We start from the raw sequence: 25,360 nt of genomic DNA, 5'->3' as shown, positions 1-25,360 counted from the left end.
GAAGAGGCCAGTTCCCCTGGAACTGGAGATGGCTGTGAGCCACCATCTGGGTGCTGAGAACGGAACTAGGATCCTCAGGAAGAGCACTGAGTGCTCTTAACTGCTGAATCATCTTTCTCATTCTGCCCATCAACTCCCCACTTTGTTAAATCTTACTGTCTTCCTATTCCACACATCCTCACATAGATTGCTTCTAGCTCCCCAAGGAGATCCTGCTATGGGCGCCATCTTCAAAGTGAAGACCTAGATGGAGTTAGGGATTCTGAATTGGACACAGGCCTCTACCTCCTCCTTTCTGCAATTTCCCATTTGCCTTTACACCTCAGTTTTATTCCTGAAAAGGATTTATCTCAGGCTGTGAGAAGCACTGGCTGACTTTCTAGCAGGGCTCTCCAGATGAAAGCTTGGAGGCTGCATAGGTGCTAGCTCACCATGCCCAGAAAGGAGAACAGAGGTGGCTCATGACCAGCAAACACATTCTAGCCCTTGTTCCTTCAATTAGGTAGCTCCCAGCTTACGAGATGGAACGGGTCTTCCTGGACATGGGGCTCCAAAAGGCTAGTTTTATTTTGGGTGGGAAAAAAATGTGGTTCATAAACATATTTATTTTTCCTGAATTGGTCCTTGTGTTTAAAAAAAAAAAAAGGAAGAAGAAGAGGGCTGTTCCTGCCGCCAAGGGCAGGGGAAGCAGTAGGGTTCAGGGTGTTAGTGCTATGAAAAGCCCTTTCAGAAAAGCACACATGAATTTAATTTATTGAGATAGGCAATTTGGGGTGGAAGTTTAGTTTTTGACCTGTGTTAAAATCACAGAAAATCATGAGGCTTGATTTTGGCATTTGAACCAGTGCTCAGGGGCATGAATGAAAACCAAGTAGGCTGATGGGCTGCGCAAACAGGAATGAAAACATTTACCCAGCATGCCCTGGGAAGCGCAGTACCAGGAGAGAGCGCCCCAAGTGGCAAACTTCAGAGCATCAACAGGCTCATTTTCCTGTTGTGTTTTGTTTTTTTTGCTAAAATTGTTATTGTAAATGTAATACACATTTCAATTCAGAAAATATGTAACTATGAAATGAAAAAATTCTCAATTACTTAGAGACAGATATGGTTTACTACTCTCTGACTTTTCTCTGTGCTACAGTTATTTTAACAGTTACTTTAAAAGTAAATGGGAGAATGGGGAAATAGGATCCAGAGGGTCCTAGAAACCTACAAGAAGAACATTATGACAGGCGGATCTGGGCTCAGGGGTCATGCTTAAACTATGGCACCAGCCAAGGAATATACGTGCTGTAAACACCGAACCCCGACCCAGATCTAGCCAATGGACAGGACATTCTCCACAATTGAGCGGAGAGTGGGGACTGACTTTCACACGAACACTGGTGCCCCACATTTGACCATGTCCTATGGATGGGGAGGCCTGGTGGCACTCAGAGGAAGGATAGCAGGCTACCAAGAAGAGACTTGATACTCTATGAGCATATACAGGGGGAGGAGGTACCCCTCAGTCAGTCATAGGGGAGGGGAGTAGGGGGAAAGCGGGAGGGAGTGAGGAATGGGAGGATATAAGGGATAGGATAACTATTGAGATGTAAAATGAATGAATTAAAAAAAGGAAAATAAACAATTATGGTTTTATTACTTGCTTAGTTTCTATAAATCCTTGTATCAGTACTTGCTTTACATCATCATTGACAGTTATGAAGTGGCTTATTCTATGGATATACAATGATTAATTTAATCAGAATATTTTTTATGGAGATCTCTGCTCATGGTTCCCCGTAGGAGAAATCCCTAGATATGAGCTTGCTGAGCTTGATGGTATACACTCATGATGTTTTAGAGCCACCAGGCTCTGCTGCTGACATGCACGTTTTGAAGGTGATGATATGACACATACTGCCAGTCTGTGCTGCACAGCTGTCACTTCCTCCAGTGGTACATTACAGTGTCCAGCTCCTTAATCTACATTAACACCATTGTTATGACATTAAAAATGAGGCAAAACCAACCCAACGATTGCCAATGGGATAGAGGAAAAACAGTATCACTTGTCTCCAAAACAACCATGATATACCTTCTCACTAAACAAACAAACAAACAATTCTTAATAGCAAAGTAAATTTGAGAGAATATAGTATTTATTTTTCTGCTGAAGAAACAGACTCAACACAAGTAAAATAACTTAGCAGGCCAGCCTCCACTTGGGTTTATAGGCTGGTTCATTAATTGAACCCAGAGTCTCCCAACTGGCTTTGGGATAGCTGCTGGAATAGCCCTGAGGATCCTCGAGTTTCCTGGGTGTGGGAAGCAGTCTCCTGTGTCTGAGCTCCTTGGGTGTTCCCCACTGCTCACCTAGTGCACCTCCTGACTAGGAAGCACGAAGAACAGCTGTCACTGAAGTACAGACAGGTTACAGAATGGAGAGAGGACAGAGGCCTCACTGTCCTGTTCCCGGCAGCTATAGCTACAGATGAAACAAGGTAACGTGTAACTTAGGTAACCTGTGTAGTGGGCCGTGATGGGGGACAGAGGAACGCTTCAAGGAGGACTTGAATTTATCTCACTTTATTTACTTAATTATTTAATTAATGCTGGGATTAAAGGCGGGTCCTGCCACACCTGAGTGGGAGTGAGCGTTTAAAGTGAGAGCTAATGACAGATGAGTGGGAGGAGGGCAGAAATGGCAGAGAAGGGCCCGGGTGAGGGCTAAGTGGGTAAAGTGCTGTCTCAAAGCCTGGTGACCGGACTTTAACCCCAGATCTCTGGGTGGAAGAAAGAAACAACTCTTGAAAAATTTCCTCTGATTTGCACACATGCCATCAGTCGCATATGCACGTATGCATGCACACACCACTACATTAATAAATGTAATTCTAGAAATTAAAAATAATGTGTCCAACGTAACCCAGTGCTAGAGGAAGCCAGTGAAACTACAGAGGAAGAAGCAGGCACAGAGAGTGTGGCTCCAGGAAGAGAGAACATAGCAAGTGGCAGCTGGGCTGTATTTTGAAGTCCAATTTACCAGGAAAGCGACAATATCAGTGCAATATTAAAGCTGTAGAAGTGTGTGTAGCAAAAACATACTTTCCTCAGCATAAACTGAGCTGGCCAGGGCAGGCCACCCATTTTAAGTGCCTATCAATATATGTTTCCTGACCTGTTCCAATGAAAAGAACGCAGGGTTAAGACCTAGAAGCAGTAGTTGCTGGCAGAGACACAGTGTGTCCCTTGACTTCCCTAACTCATAACAGGACTTGACTTAGTCAGACAGCCTCAAGTGTGTGGACCGTAAATACTGTAGGAGGAAACTGAAGGTGGTGAAAGCCTTGGTGGCTGCTTACCCTGGGTCAGGGGAGCCTGAACTTCATGCTCTGTCTGTGCTCTGCTGAACACCTTCATAACAAAATCATATTAAAATACTTTAATTTTATTATTACTGCCTGCTTTCCTGACCAAGGACACTGGCCAGTCTAGTTCAGGCCCTGGTGTTTGCCGCTCATGAGTGGCACACCTGTATGGCACACCTGTACGGATGCAGCTGTGTGCCACTCATGAGATGGCACACCTGTACAGATGCAGCTGTCTGCTCCTTGTTTCCTCAAAAGAAAGATGTGGTGGAGTGTGTGTTAGGGATCTTTCAGGGTTGTTACTGAAGTTCAGGTCACAAGGCTCAATAGCAAGACCAGAAGGAAGAGGAGGGTCTGGCTGTGGCACCTTGTGCGAAGTTTTTACTCTGGAATGTTAGTTAAGCAGGATGCTTCATGGGACCTCTTCAGGAGCAGAGGGCACTCACTAATGAACAAGGGGCATCACTGTTTGTTTGCTCACTCACTCACTCATTTTTCACTGCCTGGACAGTCAATCACTAGGCTGCTTGGCAAAAGAGCAGATGGGGAAATAGGGATATTTTATTTAGAATGAAAGCTAGACATTCAACACACTGTAAAATCAGCCACACGAGAGAACACAGGCAACGAGGCAGCGTTATTTAAATAGGGAGGCCCTTTAGGCAGAGCTGGACATAGGGGCTTGAAAACACAGGGCGATTCCTTCCCTGGTTTATTTTGAGGCCTACAGACTTAAAGATCTTATTTTTTTTTTTAATTTGCAGGTATTTTATTTATATACAGGTATTTGTATTTGCAGTTACAAATTTTGTTCTATCAAATAATAAGAAATGAACTAGCAAGAGGCAAAACTTACTTGACTGACCATCAAAACATGTTGGTATTCCCAACCCAGGACTACAGCAGCTGTGACAGTGTCCAGGAGGCCCCCAGTGGTTCTGGCTGGACTGAGTTTGTATGGGAAAGAGCAGAAGCGAATATAAAGAAGGTATATGTCCAATGTAAGTCCTACAGTCAGGAAGTGCACAGTGGTTTAAGAGTATGACTCTGTGTACAAACAGGGCAGGTGTGTGGAAGGACTGAGAGTGCCCTGCACACTCAGCCACTCAAGCAAACAGGTTCACGGCTCACAGTTCACAGTTCACGATGAGGGCTGAATGCTGTACTTCAAAACTCACATGCACACTGAATTTACATTTTAAATTACGGAATCTCTCTACTGCCTTTCTCGCCCAAGGCTACTACGGAAGAGAAACCAACAGACAGAGAGTGGGGTTTATCCACACATTTCCAGGGTTGGGACTTTGTGCCCTTGCAATGGAACATTGCTTTGTTTATAAATACTCGCCTTTTTTTTTTTTTAAAGTTTTTCGAGACAGGGTTTCTCTGTGTTATCTTGGCTGTCCTGGACTCTCTTTGTAGATGAGCCTGGCCTGGAAATCACAGTGAACCACCTGCCTCTGCCTTCTGAGTGCTGGGATTACAGGTGTGCATCACCACACCTGACATAAATACTAATCTTGATCTAGCTCTACTGGAGGAGAATTTTGTGTAGATACTAGGAACAAGGAGAAATACAAGCTTCTCCCCCACCCAAAGATTTCTTTATTTTTATTTTTATTTTTTTGAGACAGGGCTTCTCTGTGGACCCTGGCTGTCCTGGATTTGCTATGTAGGCCAGGCTGTGTTCAAACTCACAGAGATTCACCTGTCTCTGCTTCCCGAGTGCTGGGATTAAAGGTGTGCATCACCACGTCTCTGGCTGATTTATTTATTTTACATGCATAGGCATTCTGCCTGTATGTATGTCTGTGTGAGGGTGTCAGATGCCCTTGGAACTGCCATGTGGGTGCTGGGAATTAAACCCAGGTCCTCTGTAAGAGCAGTCAGTTAGATGGGTCCTAACCTCTGAGCCATCTCTCTAGTCCTGAGAAGTACAAGCTTTAATTTGCCTATTCATTGCACTTAATAAATGTAATTTAAATTACTTGACTTTTAAATAACTTCCTGGAAACTGAGCCCTTCTGTGGAAGCAGTGTGTTGGGGGTCCAGGAAGTACTGCATTAAATCAAGCTTTATATTATGAATGGCTCTGTAGGTAATTGGCCTATACAAAAATTGATCTCATACTTCTTGGCTATCCTTCCTAAAGAAATGATTTTTAAGTTACAAAATAGAATTTCCTTCCTCCAAAAACAAAAGAAAAGCTTAAACCTTCATCAAATCAAGGCAATTTAACTTTAATTTCCTGCATTTGAGGTTTGAAATGAGTTTTTGGGGAATGTCTCTGCAGATAACTGTTCTGAAAAATGCCTCCACAGAATCTTATGAATTTTCTATTTCTGAGTAAGTCTCAAGCTATAGATGTGAGAAGGCAGCAGAACACTGATATAATTTCAGAACTTAAAGAAAACAAAGGCATAAAGGCTATTTTCAAAGACTAAATTTTAAACCATATTTACGAGGAATGATGAAATGTAACAAAGAGCAAATATTTTTATTTATTATTGATTATAATCAGGACATGAAGGATGTAGTATATGAAAACCTGAAGAAAACAGGATATCTGCTTCGACTAAAGGAGTTTATAAAAAACCAACTAAAAGACTCTTCCTAATGCAGGAGGAAGATAAGAGGGATCTGTTGTGTAAAACTCAGGCTGTAACAGAGTACAACAAAACAGAGTGGCCTGCCTCGTGCTGACCTCTGTCCGGAGCTGATGAAGACGCCCTGAGCGAATGGGTGCTGCCACATGGCCATGCCTTCCTGGGTGAGGATCAGGGAAACAGCAAAGCCTTCCCCTGGCCCAGGTATGGTGGTTTACTGATGACTGACCAGTGTGTGCCTAAGCTAGCAGGCACACTTCCTGCACCATGACCAACCTAAGCTAGCAGGCACACTTCCTGCACTATGGCTAGCCTGAGCTAGCAGGCACACTTCCTGCACTATGGCCAGCCTGAGCTAGCAGGCACACTTCCTGCGCCATGACCAGCCTGAGCTAGCAGGCACACTTCCTGCGCCATGACCAGCCTGAGCTAGCAGGCACACTTCCTGCGCCATGACCAACCTGAGCTAGCAGGCACACTTCCTGCGCCATGACCAGCCTGAGCTAGCAGGCACACTTCCTGCGCCATGACCAACCTGAGCTAGCAGGCATACTTCCTGCGACATGACCAGCCTGAGCTAGCAGGCACACTTCCTGCACCATGGCCAGCCTGAGCTAGCAGGCACACTTCCTGAGCTATGGCTAGCCTGAGCTAGCAGGCACACTTCCTGTGGCATGACCAGCCTGAGCTAGCAGGCACACTTCCTGCAGCATGACCAGCCTGAGCTAGCAGGCACACTTCCTGCGCCATGACCAGCCTGAGCTAGCAGGCACACTTCCTGCGGCATGACCAGCCTGAGCTAGCAGGCACACTTCCTGTGGCATGACCAGCCTGAGCTAGCAGGCACACTTCCTGCGGCATGACCAGCCTGAGCTAGCAGGCACACTTCCTGTGCCATGACCAACCTTAGCTAGCAGGCACACTTCCTGTGCCATGACCAGCCTAAGCTAGCAGGCACACTTCCTGTGCCATGACCAACCTTAGCCAGCAGGCACACTTCCTGTGCCATGACCAACCTTAGCTAGTAGGCACACTTCCTGCGCCATGACCAGCCTAAGCCTGCCCCCTGCAGACCTCACTTACACAAGCTCCTCCTTCTGCTCTATTCAATACCAGCTTTCTGGGCTGTACAACTGCAGCCACCACATCCCGCTTTTCTGTACGGGTCTCTGTCTCCACCCTTTCTCCACTCCCTTGTCACCCCCTGTCTGAGTGCCAGGACCAAGTCATGCAGCATAAGGCAGACTTCTCAGACTGGCCTCCTCAGACAGGAAGAAGCAGGCAGAGACCCTTGAAGGGTGTGACACTAACTCATTTAAATTACAGGAAAGATGTTTCTATACAGTCTGGAATGTTGGTGTGTGTGTGGTGGTGGTGGGGCTATTCCGATGTTGTCTTAGTTACTTTTCTACTGCTGTGAAGAGACACCATGACCAAAACAACTTATAAAAAGAAGCACTTAATGGGGGCTTGCTTACAGTTCCTGAGGCTGAGTCCTTGACCATCATGGCAGGAAGTGTGGCAGCAGGCAGTCAGGCGCGGCTCTGGAGCAGTAGCTGAGAGCTCACTCTGCTCCACAGTCTCAAGGCAGGGAGCGAGACTGGGCCTGACAAGAGCTTCTGAAACCACAAGGCCCCACGCCCAGTGACACACCTTGTCCAACATGGCCACACCTCCTTATCCTTCCTAAACAGTCCACCAAGTGGGAACAGACCACTCAGACACACTCAAACCATCACAGCCACTCTGCAGCTGCTAGTACAGGAGTACAGTCTCTGAATCTACTTCCTCAGCCACTGGGCAGGGCTTCCTTCCCTCTGAGACCCATTCTTCCTCACCCGCTAGCAGCCAGTGCCTGCTTTTTTTCCTACTTGAGCCCAGATGGTCTAACTTTCTAACTCTCCTTTTAGTTTTTCATCTATAGGACTTTATTCACGTAGGCAAAAGAGCGTTAACGGATCTTGGATTCTTTGCAAGGCTTTCATAAACACAACTTACAGAGTGAAGGTGGGACATGTAAGCCCACAGGCTTGGAAATGATGGGAGCTGCTTGTGCTCCTGTTGGGCTGTGAAGTCCTGAGACAGGTACGCTGCCCTGCTCCTCTGCAGGTTTCATCTGGGCAGACGCAGAAACAGCAGCAACCAGGCTGCCAACAGGAAGGAGGCACTTGAAAGAAAGGGAGTGGCAAAGGCTGTGCTTGGCAGACAACGCCTTGATCTGGGAATGCAGGGTTTGAGGTGAGTCTGTTCTATTTTTAATTGCTGGCTACTAAGGCAAGCACAGCAGGCCCCTGCAGTCTGGACTTGCCCTGACTGCTGCTGCTCCACTGTTTGTCCTGTGGGTCTAGGGAGGAGAGAAAGCACGTGCTAAATTTATGAATGCTGCGCCCCATACTTCTCTTTGTCTCATGGATGGACAAGAGTCGAGAGTGTAGCCCAGTGTAAGAACGCCTGCCTCCCTCACAGCCTGCAGGAATCCCTGGCCCATGCCCAGCACTTCAGAAAACAAAAGCAATGGCCTAACAATGCCAATAAAAAAGCAAGAACATTTCCCTTCACCTTTATCTTCCTGACCCTGTCTACCAGCGGGAGGGGGACCTCCATTTCTGTTCTGGGGCTCTTATAATCCTTCTTGGTTTTTGCAAAAACAGGGTCCAGGCCACACTTTTTAGTGCAGTGAGCCTGGACTACACAGAGAATTTCCTGTTCTCTGTACCTAAAAGTGGTGCCCAATAAACTCTTCCAAGCCTACACTCACACTCACCAGTGGAAAACAGTACTTGTACATGTCCAGTCTTGAAAGGAGGAACATCAGCCTACATAAACCTTGATTACTATTAAGTAATACAAACAACAACAACAACAACAACAACAACAACAACAACAACAGAGAGACTAAGTTCCTAAGATCTGAGAGAATCTAAGTGAGTATTTATTAGAATACCTGGGTGTCTTAGAGCTTGTAAGTAGGGGCATGGAACCTAAAGAGCCCATCACACATACGGCTGACATCCACACATACTCAGAACCCCGACTACTTCGCAGTCACGTAAGCTTCCCCTTTGCTCCTGACTGCCGGGGAGCCTGTGGCTTTCCGAGACTCCCAGTGTGAGCCTTGCCCGTCCCAGGCAATGACTAGGTGTGACAATAAGCACGAAGGCTTTCTGCTGACTCCTCAACGCCATGGCTCATGATACTGAAGGATCTTATTTCCAGAACAATCTCTACATTAACACCTCTGCATCTAAGTTGAGACCACATTTGTTTTTCCTGCCGCTTCAAATCACTGGCTAATGTTACAGAAAGAAATTTCTATACTTCCCAAATGTTTATGTTCTTATTACATTAGCAGTATACACACACTGAGAGACTGATCATAACAAGCCTTCGAAGCTGTGCAGGCCTGTGCCTGGTCGGGTACGTGTCCACTAGACCAGCGTGACTAGGTGGTGACGAATACTCACAGCTCGCCTGCAGCCCACACGATGTTTACATTTGCTTAAGTGCTTACTGGTAAAACCTTCAGTAAATTTGAAAAATGTCTTCTGTAAGTCCCTATAATACTTAAGCTAAACCCTGCTCTTTAAGTTAGTACCGCCAACTAAACAGTCCATTCATTTCATTCTAAAACTCAGTCTTTATCATTCATTTTAAAGACAGGTATGGCTGACCCCGATTCCAAGGGTTTCCATTTATCCTCCCCAAATAACCTCCCGCTCAGCTCTTATCAGGCGATCTCTCCTGCTTACAGCCCACACCTAAGCTACACATTATGGATCACCCTCATCTGATCCATTAACTTGGAAAAACTAATGTTGACATCTATTATTTCTCTGTCAGCATCAGCAGGCTGGAAAATGGAAAATTCAAAGGAGATGCGATCAAAATACAGATGTCTTTCAAAATAACAGGAAGAAAGGCTTAGCCCGGGGCCCTTGTCAGGAGGCATGCAACGTCCACTCTGTTCTATTCTGTATCTTCTGTGACTTCTCGGAGACCTTCCTGCTCACACTCATTTATTAATTCATTTACCAGGTACCCCAGGGCTGCCCGGCCCTGTCTTCTAAGCCTTCTGAACATCTAGAACTTTATAAAGCTTTCGGCACTACACAAGGATAAGGCACAATGCTGGGAACACCACAGGCGAGCAGTACATTCTTGATGAGCTGAGTTAAAAGGGAGAATTCTAAAACATTTAGTAGAAACAACAGGCCTAGATAATGTTAAAAATATGAGCTGGGCAAGGTGGCACATGCCAATAATCCCAGCACTCGGGAGGTGGATCTCTGTGAGTTTGAGGCCAGCCTGGCCTACAAAGCAAGTCCAGGACAGAGAAACCCTACACGGAGAAACCCTGTCTCAACACCACCCCCACCCCGAAAAGATTTTAACTGGGACAGACCAGGGGCTGAGGTGTCACTGCACTACCAGTCACATAAGGCACATTAGGAATTTAAACTGGAAAACTTCAAGATTGATGAAGATAGTTGATTATAAGTGTCTACATCCCTCTGCACTCTGAGAACAAGGAAAACAGAAAAATTTCAACTCCGACAGAACAATGAAACAATGCTGAGGGAGACCTGCCTGATGGGCAGAGGAGAGGAGAGAGGAGGCAGGCCTCCACATCTGAGGCAACACCAGTGCAGTCATTGCTGTTTAAGGATCTTCTTTAAGTCTTGAGTATAAAATACAGACAGGATTTGATGTAAGTATGTGCTGAGGAGGGAGAGGCGGATTACAGCTCGAACGTTACCGTGTGGAGTCAGGGCTTGAGACGAGCATCAGGGAAGCATAGCTGAAGACACAAGCTGCCCAGGCACGGCAGCCTCAGCGTGCCTTGCCCCTCCCTAATGCTTACCTGCCAGTTTGCCTTTCTTATGCCCCAGGGATCTGGGTCGGGGTGAACTACCAGACTCACGCTTGGGCTGTCAAGTTGTCAGGTTCTTTCTCTTAAAGTTTTGGGCGTAGAGGACTGAACTGGAGACTTTGAGGTCTAAGGCCAAGATGGTCATTTTGGGGATGTGTGAGTCTAAGTGAGCGAGGGAGGAAGAGGGTTGGTATTTAGAGAGCAAAATGCAGAGGGATGCAGAGACGGCTGGGAGGCTGGAGGTCAGCTGCAGCCAGCAAGTGCTAAGGGGAAGAGGAGAAACAGAAGGGCCACTGCACACAGCCGGCAGATGTCTGCCTAGGAGAGACGGCCCACCTGCCCAAGTGCTAAAGCAGAGAAGAGACTGCAAGGGTGAATGGCTGGGGAAGTCCTGGGAGGGACTCAGAGTGATCTGCTCTCAGCAGAGCTGGGCAGAAGCTGGAGGACCATGCAGTGGGCAGGTCCCAAGGTTCTCCCAACAGCTTCCCAGAGAGCTCCTGGGCACTGGAGCTCTAATCTGCTGTAGACACTGCTTGTTATTTTTTAAAAAATTTATCTATTTATTCACTTTACATCCTGGTCATAGAACACTCCCCCGTCTCCTCCCATCCCACCCTCCCTCCCTCTTCCCCACCTACTCCTCAGAAAAGGGGAGCCCCCCTACCCACCCACCCCAGCTCATGCAGTTGCATCAGGACTGAGCATGTCTTCTTCCCTTGTGGCCTGGCAAGCCAGGGGGAAGTGACCAAAATGTGGGTACCAGAGTCCATGTCAGAGACAGCCTCACTCCCTCCACTAGAAGACCTATGAAGCCTGAGCTACCCATTGGCTACATCTGTGTAGGGGGTCAAAATCCAGTCCATGCATGGTGCTTCAGACTCCACAGGCCCCTCTGGGCCCTGGTTAGTTGGCTTTGTTGGTCTTCTTGTGGAGCTCCTAACTCCTCTAGGTGTCTTTCTCCATCCCCCGATTTTCCACAGGACTCCCTATGCTCCGCCCAACATTTGGCTATGACTCTCAGCATCTGTTTTGAACCTCTGCTGGGTAGAGCCTCTCAGAGAACAACTTTGCTGGGCTCCTTTCTGCAAGCACAGCAGAATATCATTAATAGTGTCAGGGGCTAGCTCTCTCCCAGGGGGTGGGTCTTGGTTTGGGCCAGGCACCGGTTAGACATTCCCTCAATCTCTGCTCTATCTTTATCCCTGCACATCTTGTAGGCAGGGAAAATTTTGGGTTGAAGTCTTTGTGGGTGAGATGGTGTTCCCCTCCCTCTGGTAGGAGTCTTGTCTAGTTAGAGAATGTTCTCTTCAGTCTCCATGGCCCCTGCTACTAGGAGTCTATGCTAGAGTCCCCCTCATATCCTCCCAGAAGCCCACCCTGACTTAGGTCTCCAGCTTGTCACAGAGATGCCCCCCCCCCCCCGCCAGGTTCTCTTTTCTCTGCAGGCCTTCTGCCCTCCTGCCCCCACTCTCCCCAGGTCTGATCTCCACCCTCATTTCTCTTTGCAGTCCCTCTACTTTGTTCCCTCTCTTCATCCACTACCACTGTCTTTTCCATTTCTCTTTCTGAGTGACATTTAAGCATCCTCCCTTGGGTCTTCCTTGTTACTTATCTTCTTTGGGTCTGTGCATTATAGTATGGTTATCCTGTATTATATGGCTAAAATCTGCTTATGAGTGAGGACATACCATGGGTGACTTTCTGGGTCTGGATTACCTCACTCAGGATGATCTTTATTAAAAGCAAGGAAATCATGAAATTTGCAGGCAAATGGATGGGACTATAAAACAATTGATTGTTCATATTCTCCTAGTAACTAAAGTAAACCCTGGGGGAAAAATCCTGGAGATATTCACCCTAAATCACTCCTCCGGGCAACTCTGAACTACTCACTCAGTTTGATCCAATTAGGAATAGTGTGCAGAGAGATGGGAGCCTCAGTGGGTGGGACAGTTGAACGATACTGGATACTTGTGTACCATAAGGGGAAAGAAGAACAGATCTACTAGTGGGTAATCCCATGAAAAGAGTGGGAAATCAGAGCCCCACAGACCTTCAAAGCAAACTGTCTCTTTGTACATGGCAGACCCCACTGCCAAAAGAAGTGGTCAATCTGAAGCCAGGGATCACATGCTCCCAGGGGGACAGCTGCGATGGTTTGGCTCCAATAAGGCTACACTCATGGAGCTGACAGCAATGCTACGACAGCTCCATTATAAACCCCCTGGAGCACTTCTCTGCAGACTTCCTTTCAGGCAGATGCGCGAGCTCTTTAGTCAAGAGCACTGTGGCTCCAGGAGGCTTCGTGTGCATCTGGGCTGCTTCCTGAGTGATGTGCTCATAATCATACGGTGGCTCCCATACCACTAAAGAGCCTGATAAATAATTCTACCACAAAGGCCCCAGAGCTGAAGGCAAAAGCAGAAAGCCACAGGGCCAAGTGTTTCCACAGGAAAGACACTGGTAAATAGAACCTGTAAAGATGTTTCTGTTAACTACCTGTGCCACAGCAAGGCACCAGGGGTCTGGGATACATACTCAGAAGGCAAGGAACCATGTCTGCATGCTTGAAGATGAGTCCAGCCACCCATTTTAACATAAGGACATCCTTTCTTCACCAGTGCAGACAATCAAAGCACTTACCCAAATGGGGTAAGATCAACAATTGTTAAAAAAAAAAACAAAAAAAAAAAACAAAAAAAACTTTAAATTGTAAGTGACAACAGAGCAATAGAGGAAGTGGCTTTTCTGGTGCCAGGAAACCCAGGGTCAAGCACATGCTGAGTACAAACTGTACCATACCACCAAGTTTCAGCTGAGAGCGACACTTTACTGAATTTACTGTATTGTAAATAATATGTGTTTTGCAATACAGTCAATGCACAGTCCAGGCCGCCTTTAAGTCTGTGATCCTTTCCCCTTAGCCTTATAACCACAGAATCACAGGTACAGACCACCATGCCTGATTGCAACTGGCATTTTATGCAGACCACTGGTGGGAAATCAGAACTGAGGTTCTGTTCTCAGCGCTTTTCTTGGGAAGGTGATGTAAAGAATATTTTTGTAAGTTTTGTTCTTACAGTTTAGCTATTTCCCTCCTTGATTCTAAAAAAAGAATATAGATAACTTCATTGTTTAAGATGTAAAGAGTATGTTTACATTATTAAAAAAAATAGTAAATGGACTTACTATTCCTCACTTATCAACTATAGCCAGCATCAGCCCCTCTCCATGTGAGCAAACTGTACCAATGGCAGCATGTATGAGGGCAAGCAGCATTGGGCTGCTAAGGCTGTCTCAGGTCTGGATACACTTTATTTTGAAGCACGTGGCCCTGCAATGTATTCAGTTTAGGTATGCCAGCCCTAAGTTGAACCGTATTGGACTCTAAATTATCCTTCAAAATCCCCTGAAGTCACCCATAAAGGACATACAAGGTTAAGTTCACATAGAGGACAACGGCTGTGCTCACGAAAATTAGTGGACATCCTTGGGAAGCTGCAGGAGGAAACAAGCAATGGCTGAAGTGACTTAGCACTCAGAGCACTTGGCCAGCAGGAGGCCTGGGTGAGGAAGGCTGCCTGTGTGCTAAGCCCTGACTTCAGGCCCAGCTCCAGGGATAAAGAATGATTCTTTTGGTTGGTGGTGGTTGGAGGACTAGGCCGCACACTAGCTCCACAGGCTCCCGTGATTATGGTCTAGTTCTTGTTGGCTCCTCTGCCTTATGCATTTCCTGAGACCTGTAGGTAAGCCTGCAGGAGCATGTCAGAGAGAAACAGATGCTCCTTAGTGGACAAGGGTGATAGCAGGAGGAAAAAGACAGGGGGCCGCGGCAGGGAGGTGGGGTGAAAAGAGTCCACTCTCTCAGCAGCCTGGTCAGAGACACAGTGGACTTCAACATTACAACTCAGCCAGGCCTCTCCTCTTTCGGCTCCTGGCTGTCACTAAGGCCCTGTGGAACTTATAACAGGTCTCCATTCTTTCCCTCCTTTAGTGATCTTCACCTCCCCCCCTTTCAAAAAAATCTTTTATTAATTTATTCATATTACATCTCAATTGTTAGCCCATCCCTTGTATCCTCCCATTCCTCCCTCCCTCTCTCCCTCCTGATTTCCCCCTACTCCCCTCCCCTATGTCTGTGATTGAAGGGGACCTCCTCCCCCTGTATATGTTCATAGGGTTATCAAGTCTCTTCTTGGTAACGTGCTATCCTTCCTCTTAGTGGCACCAGACCTCCCCATCAAGGGGATGTGGTAAAAAATGGGGCACCAGAGTTTGCATTAAAATCAGACCCCACTTTTCACTCAATGGTGGAGAATGTCCTGTCCATTGGCTAGGGGTTCGAAGTTACTGCCTATATTGTCCTTGGCTAGTGCCATAGTTTGAGCAGGACCCCTGGACCTAGATCTGCATGTCATAATATTATTCTTGTAGGTTTCTAGGACCCTCTGGATCCTTCTATTTCCCCATTCTCTCATGCTTCTTTCACCTAAAGTCCCAATAGGATGTCCTCCCCTCTGACCCACTTTCCTGGTGAGAGGTTGGCCACCCCTGCGGTGTCTAATCTCTGACCTAAAGGCGACTACAGCTCCGAGGATCTGTGAGCTGTCCCGGCTACAGGGTCGCAGAAAGTGATCTTCACCCCTTAAGGGACTGTTTTAGTTGAAATTTGGCCCCAGTGCCCCACACTTGCGACTGGCTTCTGGCTTCCCAGGGCACAGTGACTCCAAATCAGCTCTTACAATGGTTTCTTCTAGTTTCATTTCATATCCCTCTGCTCCTTGTTCCGTAGCGTTTGCCGTGTGCTTTACCCTGTCCACTGCGTGCGGAACTGTCTCTGCTGAACACTCTGCAAACCTGAAGGTGCATTCCTCTCATCCCTTTTGAAAGCATTTAAAATTCCATTTATTTGTATACTTGTCATTTATTATTTATTACGTGTGTATGCACACATGCCACAGTATGTTTGTGGGGGTCAGAGGTCAACTTGTGGAAATCAGTTCTCTCTTTCTACCAAGTGGACCCAAGGGATTGAACTGAGGTTGCCACACTTGGCAGCAAGAGCCTTTACCTGCTTTGCCATCATGTACGCCTACCCTTCTCTAACCTTAAAGCTCATGTGTTCACTCATTCTCTACTCCTCACCTCAGAGCCTTTGCAGTTTATGTCATATGTGCTTGCTTTGACAGAAATGTCAAGAGATCAAAAAATATCCCGATTGTTAAATTTCTCTGGCCTGGGAGATATTTCTGTTCTCTGTTGTCTGTCCTTCCCTGTCTAGCTATTTGTCCATCTATTCATCATTGCTGTGCTGGCTAATTTAAATACACTTTACATAAGCTACAGTCATTTGGGAAGAGGAACTCTTGAGAAGTTACCTCTATAGACTGGCCTGTGGGCAAGCCTGTGAGGTACTGTCTTGATTACAGACTGATGTGGGAAAATCCAGCTCACTGTGAGTGGGTGCCACCCTGGGCTGGTGGTCCTGGGTTGTTTAAGAAAGCAGGTTGAACAGGCCACGAGGAGCAAACCAGTTAGCACTGCTCCCTCATGGCCTCTGTTTCTGTTCCTGCCTTGAGTTCCTGCCCTGACTTCCCCCAGTGATAGAGTGTGACTTGGGAGTGTAAGATGAAACAAACCCTTTTCTCTATGTTGCTTTAGCCTATGGTGTTTCATCACAGCTAGAGAAACCCCAATGAAGACACCTGCCATCAGCACTCTGCCACGTGGGATGTGCTTTTTCTCTGCTTGCTATGCTCACTGGCATGTCACATTAAAAAAAAATTTTTTTTTTTATCAGATTGTGGTCTTTACAGTGCAATAGAGAGAGGGCCTGGCAGGCCAGAGAGGACAGCACTGAGCAGTGCTGCCACAGCAACATGTATTAAAGTACTAAGAGCAGCCTAACAAAGCCTAAAGAACCAGAGACAAGGCTCCCCGGCAGCAGCAGGCACAGCTGGCATGCCTGGCAGACAGGAGAGAGCATGGGATAGGGGTGAGTGTAGATGAAAACAAAACAACAAACCACTCAGGATGAGGATGGAAAGCCTTCCCTCAGGAAGTACACTAAGAAAAGGCCCCGATGACACCATAAAGAATCAAAATATATTTTAATTAATTTGCAAAAAGGTTGTAAGCCAGAACCAATGTGCTCATGTAAGGAGGATACATCAGCCAACTGAGTAGAAGCAAGAGAAAGGGAGAACAAAGGCAGAGAAGCCAGCCAGGCTGCTAAGCAACTTGCCCTGACCTGAAGGTAGTGCGCAGCCACAGGGCACAGATTCCAGGACAGTCCAGGAGGCTAAAAGGCCAAGAAATATTAAACCATAAAGAGAGGGATAAGGGAAAGTCCAAAGCTGCCTCCAGGTGCCTGATGTTAGAAAACAAATGAAGAAATAAGTGAAGGAAAGGGCAGAGGTGAAGACAGAGCCTGCAGGGCGCCCAACAGAGATCTCCACAGCCTCTGGGCTCTTCTACAGAAGAAGAGTACACAGGGTAGATGGGACAAGGGAAGACAGAGATCCTGTGTTTGGGTTAGATACCCTTTTCTGTGTTTACATCTCACCTAGAATTGCCCCTACCTGCTATCTGACACATTGCACACAATGCTTAACAAGTTGGTATCCTGTAAGACACAGAACTGTTTGTTACCTGGGTTATCACTGCCTTTCTGTCTATGACAGAGCTTGTCTGGTATGTGCACTAAAACAAACAAACACACGAACAAACAAACAAACAACATTTTCTGGGGATCTTCCATGGAAGGGAAGACATAAATATACTGTTATAAAGGGATGAATAGGAAATTAGGAGGATTAAACGGGGAGGAAGATGGGAGGGCAGGGTAAAGGAGGAAATATGAGGTGGGACAGCTAACACTAAAGGCCTTAGGAAAACCATATCGAAGCATACTACTGTAGAAGCCTCCTAAAATATAAACACACATAAATGGAATTTAAATGATATATAATGGGGAAGATAATGTTCCAACTAGACATATTATATACTACCAAGTAAAACCTTCAGTACTGGGAATAAGTTACATCTTTTTGAGTTTTTGGCCAAAAGGGGTTCCATTAGAGTACCCCCAACTCTAAACTGCCAATAAAATTGGTGACCCTCCATAACCAGGGTAAGGTGCCATTGCTAAAGACATGACTTGCTTACAGAGCAGAACATGAGGAAATCTAGCTGGTCCTCAACTGGATGCTTCGCCTCTACCAGCAAACACTGTTCATAGTGCTGGAGCATACTATCCGTGCTACTCAGGAGAAGCAGTCATCAATCCGACCAGCTACGAACCCTATGAGCCACACCAAGATCCTGGCACGAGTATTATGGGAACAGGCAACCGCCTTTCCGATTGGATTTAAGGCCCACTCTATGAGTGAACTCACATCTGACACAATGAGGCCAAGAACCTGAGACTAGATACGTAACAGGAGAAAACTTACTATAATTATTCCGCTAAATGGACATTACACTAAAAGAGGCTTCAGGGTGAATATGTCAATGAATGTTCTAGAATGTAGACGAGGGTTAGTCATGATTACCTGATCTGTCCACGAACCAGAGGCCTGTTTTTTGTTCTATTCATGTTTGAGTCAAATGGCACCTCAAAAAACTGTAAAAAAGAAAGAGAGAGAGAGAAAAAAAAACAAGAACATATTAAATATTATAGAAAACAATTCTGCTGCGGTAGGTGGTGGTGCTGGGAACCTCCTACCCACTACTAAGATGGCCCGCTTCTCATCTCAGTTCTGGTAACATGAATTAATAATTTGTCATTTCTTTAAAATAAAACGCAAACATTTAAAAAACACATTGTCAAGAATATATATTTGCATTGTCTTTGAAAACTGTTTGCTAAATACACAGTTACAATTTTTAGACCCACTGTTCCAGGTGGAAGCAGTAGTGTCCTGCATACACCCCAAAGCTTGTGCATCAGCCATCAGCACTGGGCTACTGAGATCAGGAGTAGTTAGGGGCCCACATGCAAAAGTTGAGGTGAGACTGTGATTTTGGTCTTCCTGCTCTGCCTGGTACAGACTAGATTTCATGTGTTAAAATAGGGTCATGACCATAAAGCTTGCAGCATCCCAGCCTAGACAAAATATTCAACAGTCTCACACCCACTAAAGTGCATTTTTTTCTGTTTACCTGTCAAAAGGCAGTCCAAGAAATTGTTAAGACTCATTTTCCAAACCCTTGATATATTGTAAAAATAGGTTGTATAATTTGTTATCAGTGCCTCCTACTTGCCAACTTTAGGGGTATAACAGTAATCCAAAATTTGATCAGGCTTTTTGAGAAAATCTTTGATTGAGTGGGCTGGAGGCAAATCAGTAGAAGAAACAGTAATTCGATAGAAGTCAGTCTATCTTCAGCCATGTACTTTAATAACCCTGGGAGCTGCTCCCACAATGACTCAATGGCCAAATCATATTAGTGCGATAAGGGCTCTGAGAAATACTAACATGAATAAATCTAATTAATGCTGCTTACTCAGTGTTTGCAAAAACTTATTTGAGCATGAAATCTCTTTTTTTCCCCCAAGAAAAACACACTTAACAGATTTCAGAAATGTCTGGTCTGAGTCTACTTCAGTCACAGGAATCACTGGTACGTGTGCAGACTGTAGCTCCAAACGCTGAGCTCTGCGCAGGTAGAGGAAAGCACTGCTGCTGAGAGCAGTGTGGGGAGGGCTGGGGTACTCACAGGAGCCATCCAATGCCACCTACTAACAAGCACATGTGTCTTAGTGCACTGTGATAAAATACCACGATCAAAAGCAACTTGCGCAGGAAAGGGTTTATGTTAGCTTCCAACTCTCAGGTCACATTATGAAGGGAAAGGACGCCAAGGCAGTAAGTAGCTCAAGGCAGGAACCTGGGCTCAGGAACTGAAGCAGAGACCACGGAGGAATGTTGGTTAGCAGCTTGCTTTCTACAGCTTGCTCAGCCTGCTGTCTCTAACTACACAGGACCACCAGCCCAGGTATGGCACCATCTACAGTACAATGGGCCCTCCCACATCCACCATCAAAATGACCTATAGACTTGCCTACGAACAATCTGATGGGCACATCTGTCAACCACAGTTCCTCTTGGCAGATAACACTAATTTGTGTAAGTTGACAAAACCAAAATAAAAAACAAAAAAACTCTAGAAGGACAATTGACCATCTGTCACCTTGACACATCAGATATCTTTCCTTTCTTGCTTATACTCCAAATCTCATATCAATCTCAACATTACGATGTAATTACAATATAAAACGTATTGCAACTTTTAAAAGCCCCACGCTCTTTAAAAAACTTAAACACTTTAGAAGTTCGACCTCTTTAAAATACCTAAGATCTCTTTAAAACTTGAAGTCTCAAGTGTTCCTGTAAACTCAAAGCTAAGTTACATTCTTCTTATTCTAAGAAGAAAGAACCAGGAAATGGTTACAAACAAACTCCAGCAGTGTAAACCCAGTGCTGCAGCTCAGTGTTTCGCTTCTGGGATTCCCTCACCATGTTCTGGGCTCCAGAGGGCTTTGGGCAGCTCGCCTGCCTCAGGCTTCACCATTCTTAGTACACAGAGCTTGCCGCACAGGCTCAGGCCAGCTCCACACCCTACTTGCCTCTGCCCCATAGCCCCAGCACCTCCAATATGTCGGGGTCCCCACAGACTGCACCTGCATCAGTAACCTCTCCTGGGCATGCTTTATGAACTTTGACCCTGAATGTGTTTTCTCAAGTTCAGCACACAGAGCTATGACAAAGAAGGGACCAAGGCTGGACCTCATGCTGGCAGCCAAACTTGGTCTGCCAGGTGGTAAGTTTTAAAGGCGTGCAGGGGTCAAGGAAAGCAGCTGAGACCTGTCACTGTGAGAGGCCAGGAGAGAGAGAGAGAGTTGGTAAAGTTGCGGCCTGAGTTGCACTGGAAACATCCAGGAAACACACTTTAAGAATCAAACAAAATTGCATTCTGAGATATTTAGGAACTCTGGAAAGTACCACAGTCTTTAACATTTCAAACAGTTTAAAAATTCAGTCTCCTTAAAATATCTAACATGTCTTTAATGATCCAAAGCCTCTCAAGCGTTGGTCACTGGATTGCTTCTCACATCTTACTTAGTGTAAGCACAGTATCAAGAAGCCAAAAAGAGACTTGAAGAAAATGGACAGCACCCAAAGACAAGTGCCATCTCCTCTCGTCTGGGGGAGGCATTAGTGCCTTTGTGTGGTGGCTGTAAGGACATAAATGATATTCTGCTATAGCCTATTTGGGAATTAGTAGATGCTTGAAAGGTGCACCTGAGTGCCGTGCTCAGAGGGACAAATGCGACAGCTTGGTTTCCTGTCAGTTTGCCTATGCTGAAACTACACTGCCCAAAGTGTCTTCCTGTGTGGCTGTAGGCGAGAGTCTGTCACAGAGCCTGAGAGAGATGTGGAGGTGCGTGCGAAGCAGCAGCCATGGTGACTCTTGGCACGTATGGTGTCAGGTGCTCCTTGCAGCTCACACTCGGCTGTGACGGCCACACTACTGGCTCCCAGCAGCGCTAGGCCTGCAGCTTCTCCAGCCCCTGCCAGACCGCCTCAGGCTGCAGCTGGTTTCCAAGTTCTCCCAGCTTCTGAAGATCTCGAGACAAGTGTGTGTGCTGCTCTCTGGCCAAGGGCACCAGCTCTTCTGCAGGTCACCCGGAGCACGGGTGGCAGCTGCTTACAGGGGTCCAGATGGTGCAGTTTGCCCCCACTAGTCGCTGGTTTTGGCCTCCACTCTGCTCCTCTGCTTTTCTGATCGTGGCTTTGCTTATGGACCCAGCACCACACACAAGCACGGCAACAGCCTCACCTGATCTGCTCAAAGCTCAGATGGCAGAGAAGCTGATCGCTCTAGATCCCTTATGTTTCTCACTGTGGGTCTGACATTCTGATCAAACTATCGCTGACATGGGGGCCTGCTGTTATTTTCAACATGGCTACTATATTTCAAACTGCTTGACTTAGAAGCGAAGAGGCATTTTAGTAGTTAAGCGCATATTCTGCTCTTGCAGAAGTCTCAAGTTCAGGTCTTAGCACTCATATCGGGTGTCGCACAATGGCCCTATAATAACCCAGTTCTAAGGGGCTGGTGCTTCTGGTCTCTATAGTTACTGCACATACCCACCCACATATATGTAATTAAAAATTTTGTTTTTCACTACCTATTAATCCAAGTGGCAGATTTCTTGAGATGTGAATATAAAATTCTTTTTTGTTTTTTTGAGACAGGGTTTCTATGTGTAGCCTTTGCTGTCCTAGACTTGCTTTGTAGACCAGGCTAGCCTTGACTCAAAAAGATCCACCTGCCTCTGCTTCCTGAGTGCTGGGATTAAAGGTGTGCACCACCACGCCCAGCTGTGAATATAAAATTCTTAATGTTAAGGAATAACGGTATTATACCACACAAGTGAGTACTCAATGAACATTCAATGAGCCATCAGGGCAAGTGATGCTTCTATGCATGGGCTGATATATTCAGTGAAAAGTGATACATAATTTGTAAGTATTAACAATGACCTGCCTATGAGAATCCATAGTCTATATTGAATTAGCTGAAGTCTCATGTTAAAAGATTCTGTTGTAAATGTTCACATCATCCCCTTACCCCAATTTTAAAATACATTCTTTAGACATTTGAAATGATTTTCTTTTCTTTCTGACCTGAAATATGTACAGTAATTTTATTCCATGGGACTAATGAGGATTTCAATAATAAATTATGTTATGTTGATGTTTATAAGGTATTATTTTAACATGATACAGAAACTGGTGCTCAGAGCTTTTGTGGACTTAAGCTCTGTGCACGGGTGTGTAAACACGTGCTTGGTCACTATGCAGGAATTTTTATAAACTAGTTCATCTGGATAGGAAAGACAGAATGGTTTCTCTATTTCTGGGGATTTAGCCATCCAAAGATGGTAACTGGGTCTGGAAAGTAGCAGGGACCTCCAGAGCGCCTCAAACTGGCAGCAGCTTTGGACTCCATGAGGGCCTCAATTTCTCAGGACAAGCATCTGGGCAGAAATTCCATGGCAACCAAGACTCAGGGCTCACTTCAGTGAAAGCGTGACACCCTCCACACACCGAGAGACCAGAGATCACGCTCCCTGACTCTGTTCCTGTGCATTTTCTAGAGTGTCACTGCTTTGGTTTAGATATTTAAACCGCGTTTCCAAAACACAGAGCGGAGTGTGCTCAGAGGAAAGTTTACACGCTTTAGCAGTTAGACTGCAGATCCTACATTTGGTGGCTGCTGTCTGCTTATGGTTCCCCATGGTTTATAATTTTTTTGTCTATAATGTTATCATGGCTTTAACTATTTCTGAAGCAGTCAACTTGAATTCTCACAGCTTGTGTTGAATATAAAAGGCAAACGTGATACAAACTCTCAGCATATAACGGTTTCTTTGACACCCAAGGGAGACTGGTTTCAAGATGCTGTGGATGGTCACATCTCCCAAATGGGACGGGAAGCAAGGCATACAGAGTGTGGTCACACTCCCACATGCTCTATGTCACGGCAGAGTTCTCGCTCCCCCCACCACAGTGTGAACTCTGTGGACATGGCTGCAGCAGAGCAACAAGGTAAGAGCGTGCTGATTCAGCACAGGCACGTGCCCTGTAGCCAAACCCTTCTGACTCGGAGGCTTACATTTACGGGTCATGCAATAAAACACAAAGAGGATGAAGTGTACCCAAGGGAGTTCAGAGCGCATCGAGAGGGCCATGCTGGATGGAGCAGACTTTGGACAGCTGCACAGGTCTCTCCTGGGCCTGGGCTGCGCTTCTAACAGAAGGTTCTGCTCAGAGCTCCGGTGGCCACAAGACCAGTAATTTCACCTCGCTCCCCGGTACAGTGCCTGGTCCCCTAAGAGCTTATCTGATCTATCTAAACTGGACCAGCTGAGACGTTTTCCCTAGGACAATACAAGGCAGTACCCAGGGAAATATGAGCGGCTTCTTTCACTGCTGGTGGCCACAGGATAGCATGTAGGGAAGATAAAAAAGGAGGGAGGACCAATGCTGATTCTAGGGAGTGTGATCTGCAGAGTCCTTACCTCTCCCTTCTTTTCTTCAGTTTAGTTGAAAGTGTCATGGGTACTCCTCTGTCCAGGGAATATGAGGAAAGAGTAATTCCAATCATCGAAGCAATGCATATTTTTCACTTTCCCCCTCAGCAAACAATGTTTTATTTTTTTATCTAGGTTAAATTTTCAAAAGAGTTTTTCCCTCTCAGTCTCGTTTCTTCATAAAAATCCACCAATTGTTTGGGTAGTTTTCATTCTAAACTTTTCCTGTCTTCCTCAGGTTCACAGCCTTGTTCCATCTCTCAGCCACAGGCTATCTGCCCTCCAGCAACCCCAAGATTAGCTGTGGTGCGTGCACTTCTGGACTGCAGAGCAGTAGAAACAAGAGTCAGCCTAGCCCAGAGGCCAGGGGCTGGCTAGCTCTCGCACCTTGTGTAACACGCTGGTTAGAATGCAGATTCCCCTTCAGATGACGTCAGCCATCACTGCTCTGGCTCCTTTTAGCTCCTGAATTTGCTTTGTCTATTCCTGCACGTACACTTGTTCCAGGAAGCAGGAAGTAGGCTCCAGTGCTCTCTGTTACACACTCCAATATCTCAAATAAGAAGCAGAGTCACTGCTGGTCTCAAGAGAAAGGCTCAGAATCAACAGGCCCTGGGGACGATCCTCAAAGCACAGGCGGGGTGCTGCTAGAGACACAGTGGCATACTGCTCCCACTCAAACCACAAGTGATCATTTCTATATATTAGAGAGAAAGTCCAACTTTAGGAGAAAATAGGTGCTAGGCAGAGGGGTTCCTTAAAGCTACTTGCAATATATGTAAAGCTAATAACCCCAAGTCACTTTATTTCGTGCGCATTATACCTACAAAATACCTTGCCCAAAAGAGGAAGGGTACTCCTCTTTTAAGCATCTGATGGGTTTAAGTAAATTTATATGAATTTTAAACAGTTTGAGAGTCAAGCCACTAGGGCTGAAGTAGTAAAGGTGCCATTTTATCTTCTTGCAGTTGTACAACGATAAAAGAAGCCTATGGCGATGTCTGTGCTTTTCTAGTATGTAGCATGGCTTCATATTAGCGCAGAATTTCTGCTAACCCAGACAATCGCTGGTTAGAGGCACTTCCTAACACTTCCTAACCAACCCTTCTCACAGAGACCACATCCTATGGTATTCCTGAACCTTGTGAGTCGAAATCGCATAGACACAAAACAAGATAAATACAGCGCAGCCCATGGCTATTACTTAGTTGAGTATGATGAATTATATCTTACACACACAAAGAGAGACCTTTATTCTAGAGATGCCTGTAAGCCGGGCGAGGGGAAACATCCAACTAGATAAGGAGGTACACCTTTCCTGCCCCTGCACATCCCTCCAAAGGCCCCACAGAAGACTAGACTCTGGAGCCTGCTGGACTTTAGAGCTTGTTTCTCCATCCATCTTCTCAGAAGCTGTCAATGCATG

At 46.0% G+C, this 25,360-nt stretch overlaps 1 protein-coding gene across 1 annotated transcript in view; it reads right to left on the bottom strand.

The window, feature by feature from the left end:
* COX10 (cytochrome c oxidase assembly factor heme A:farnesyltransferase COX10) overlaps positions 1 to 25,360 on the bottom strand; it is a 111,381-nt gene that overhangs the window by 15,473 nt on the left and 70,548 nt on the right. Inside the window, exon 5 of the mRNA XM_084760913.1 lies at positions 18,383 to 18,453. Within this exon, the coding sequence (XP_084617039.1) occupies positions 18,383 to 18,453 (71 nt within the window). The remainder of the gene's footprint in view (positions 1 to 18,382; positions 18,454 to 25,360) is intronic.

The sequence above is a fragment of the Acomys minous genome, assembly GCF_964271855.1.
Source record: "Acomys minous genome assembly, chromosome: 16".
Classification (NCBI taxonomy): domain Eukaryota; kingdom Metazoa; phylum Chordata; class Mammalia; order Rodentia; family Muridae; genus Acomys; species Acomys minous.
Note: the sequence above shows the minus strand (reverse complement) of the source record. Positions and strands in the feature narration are given on the sequence as shown.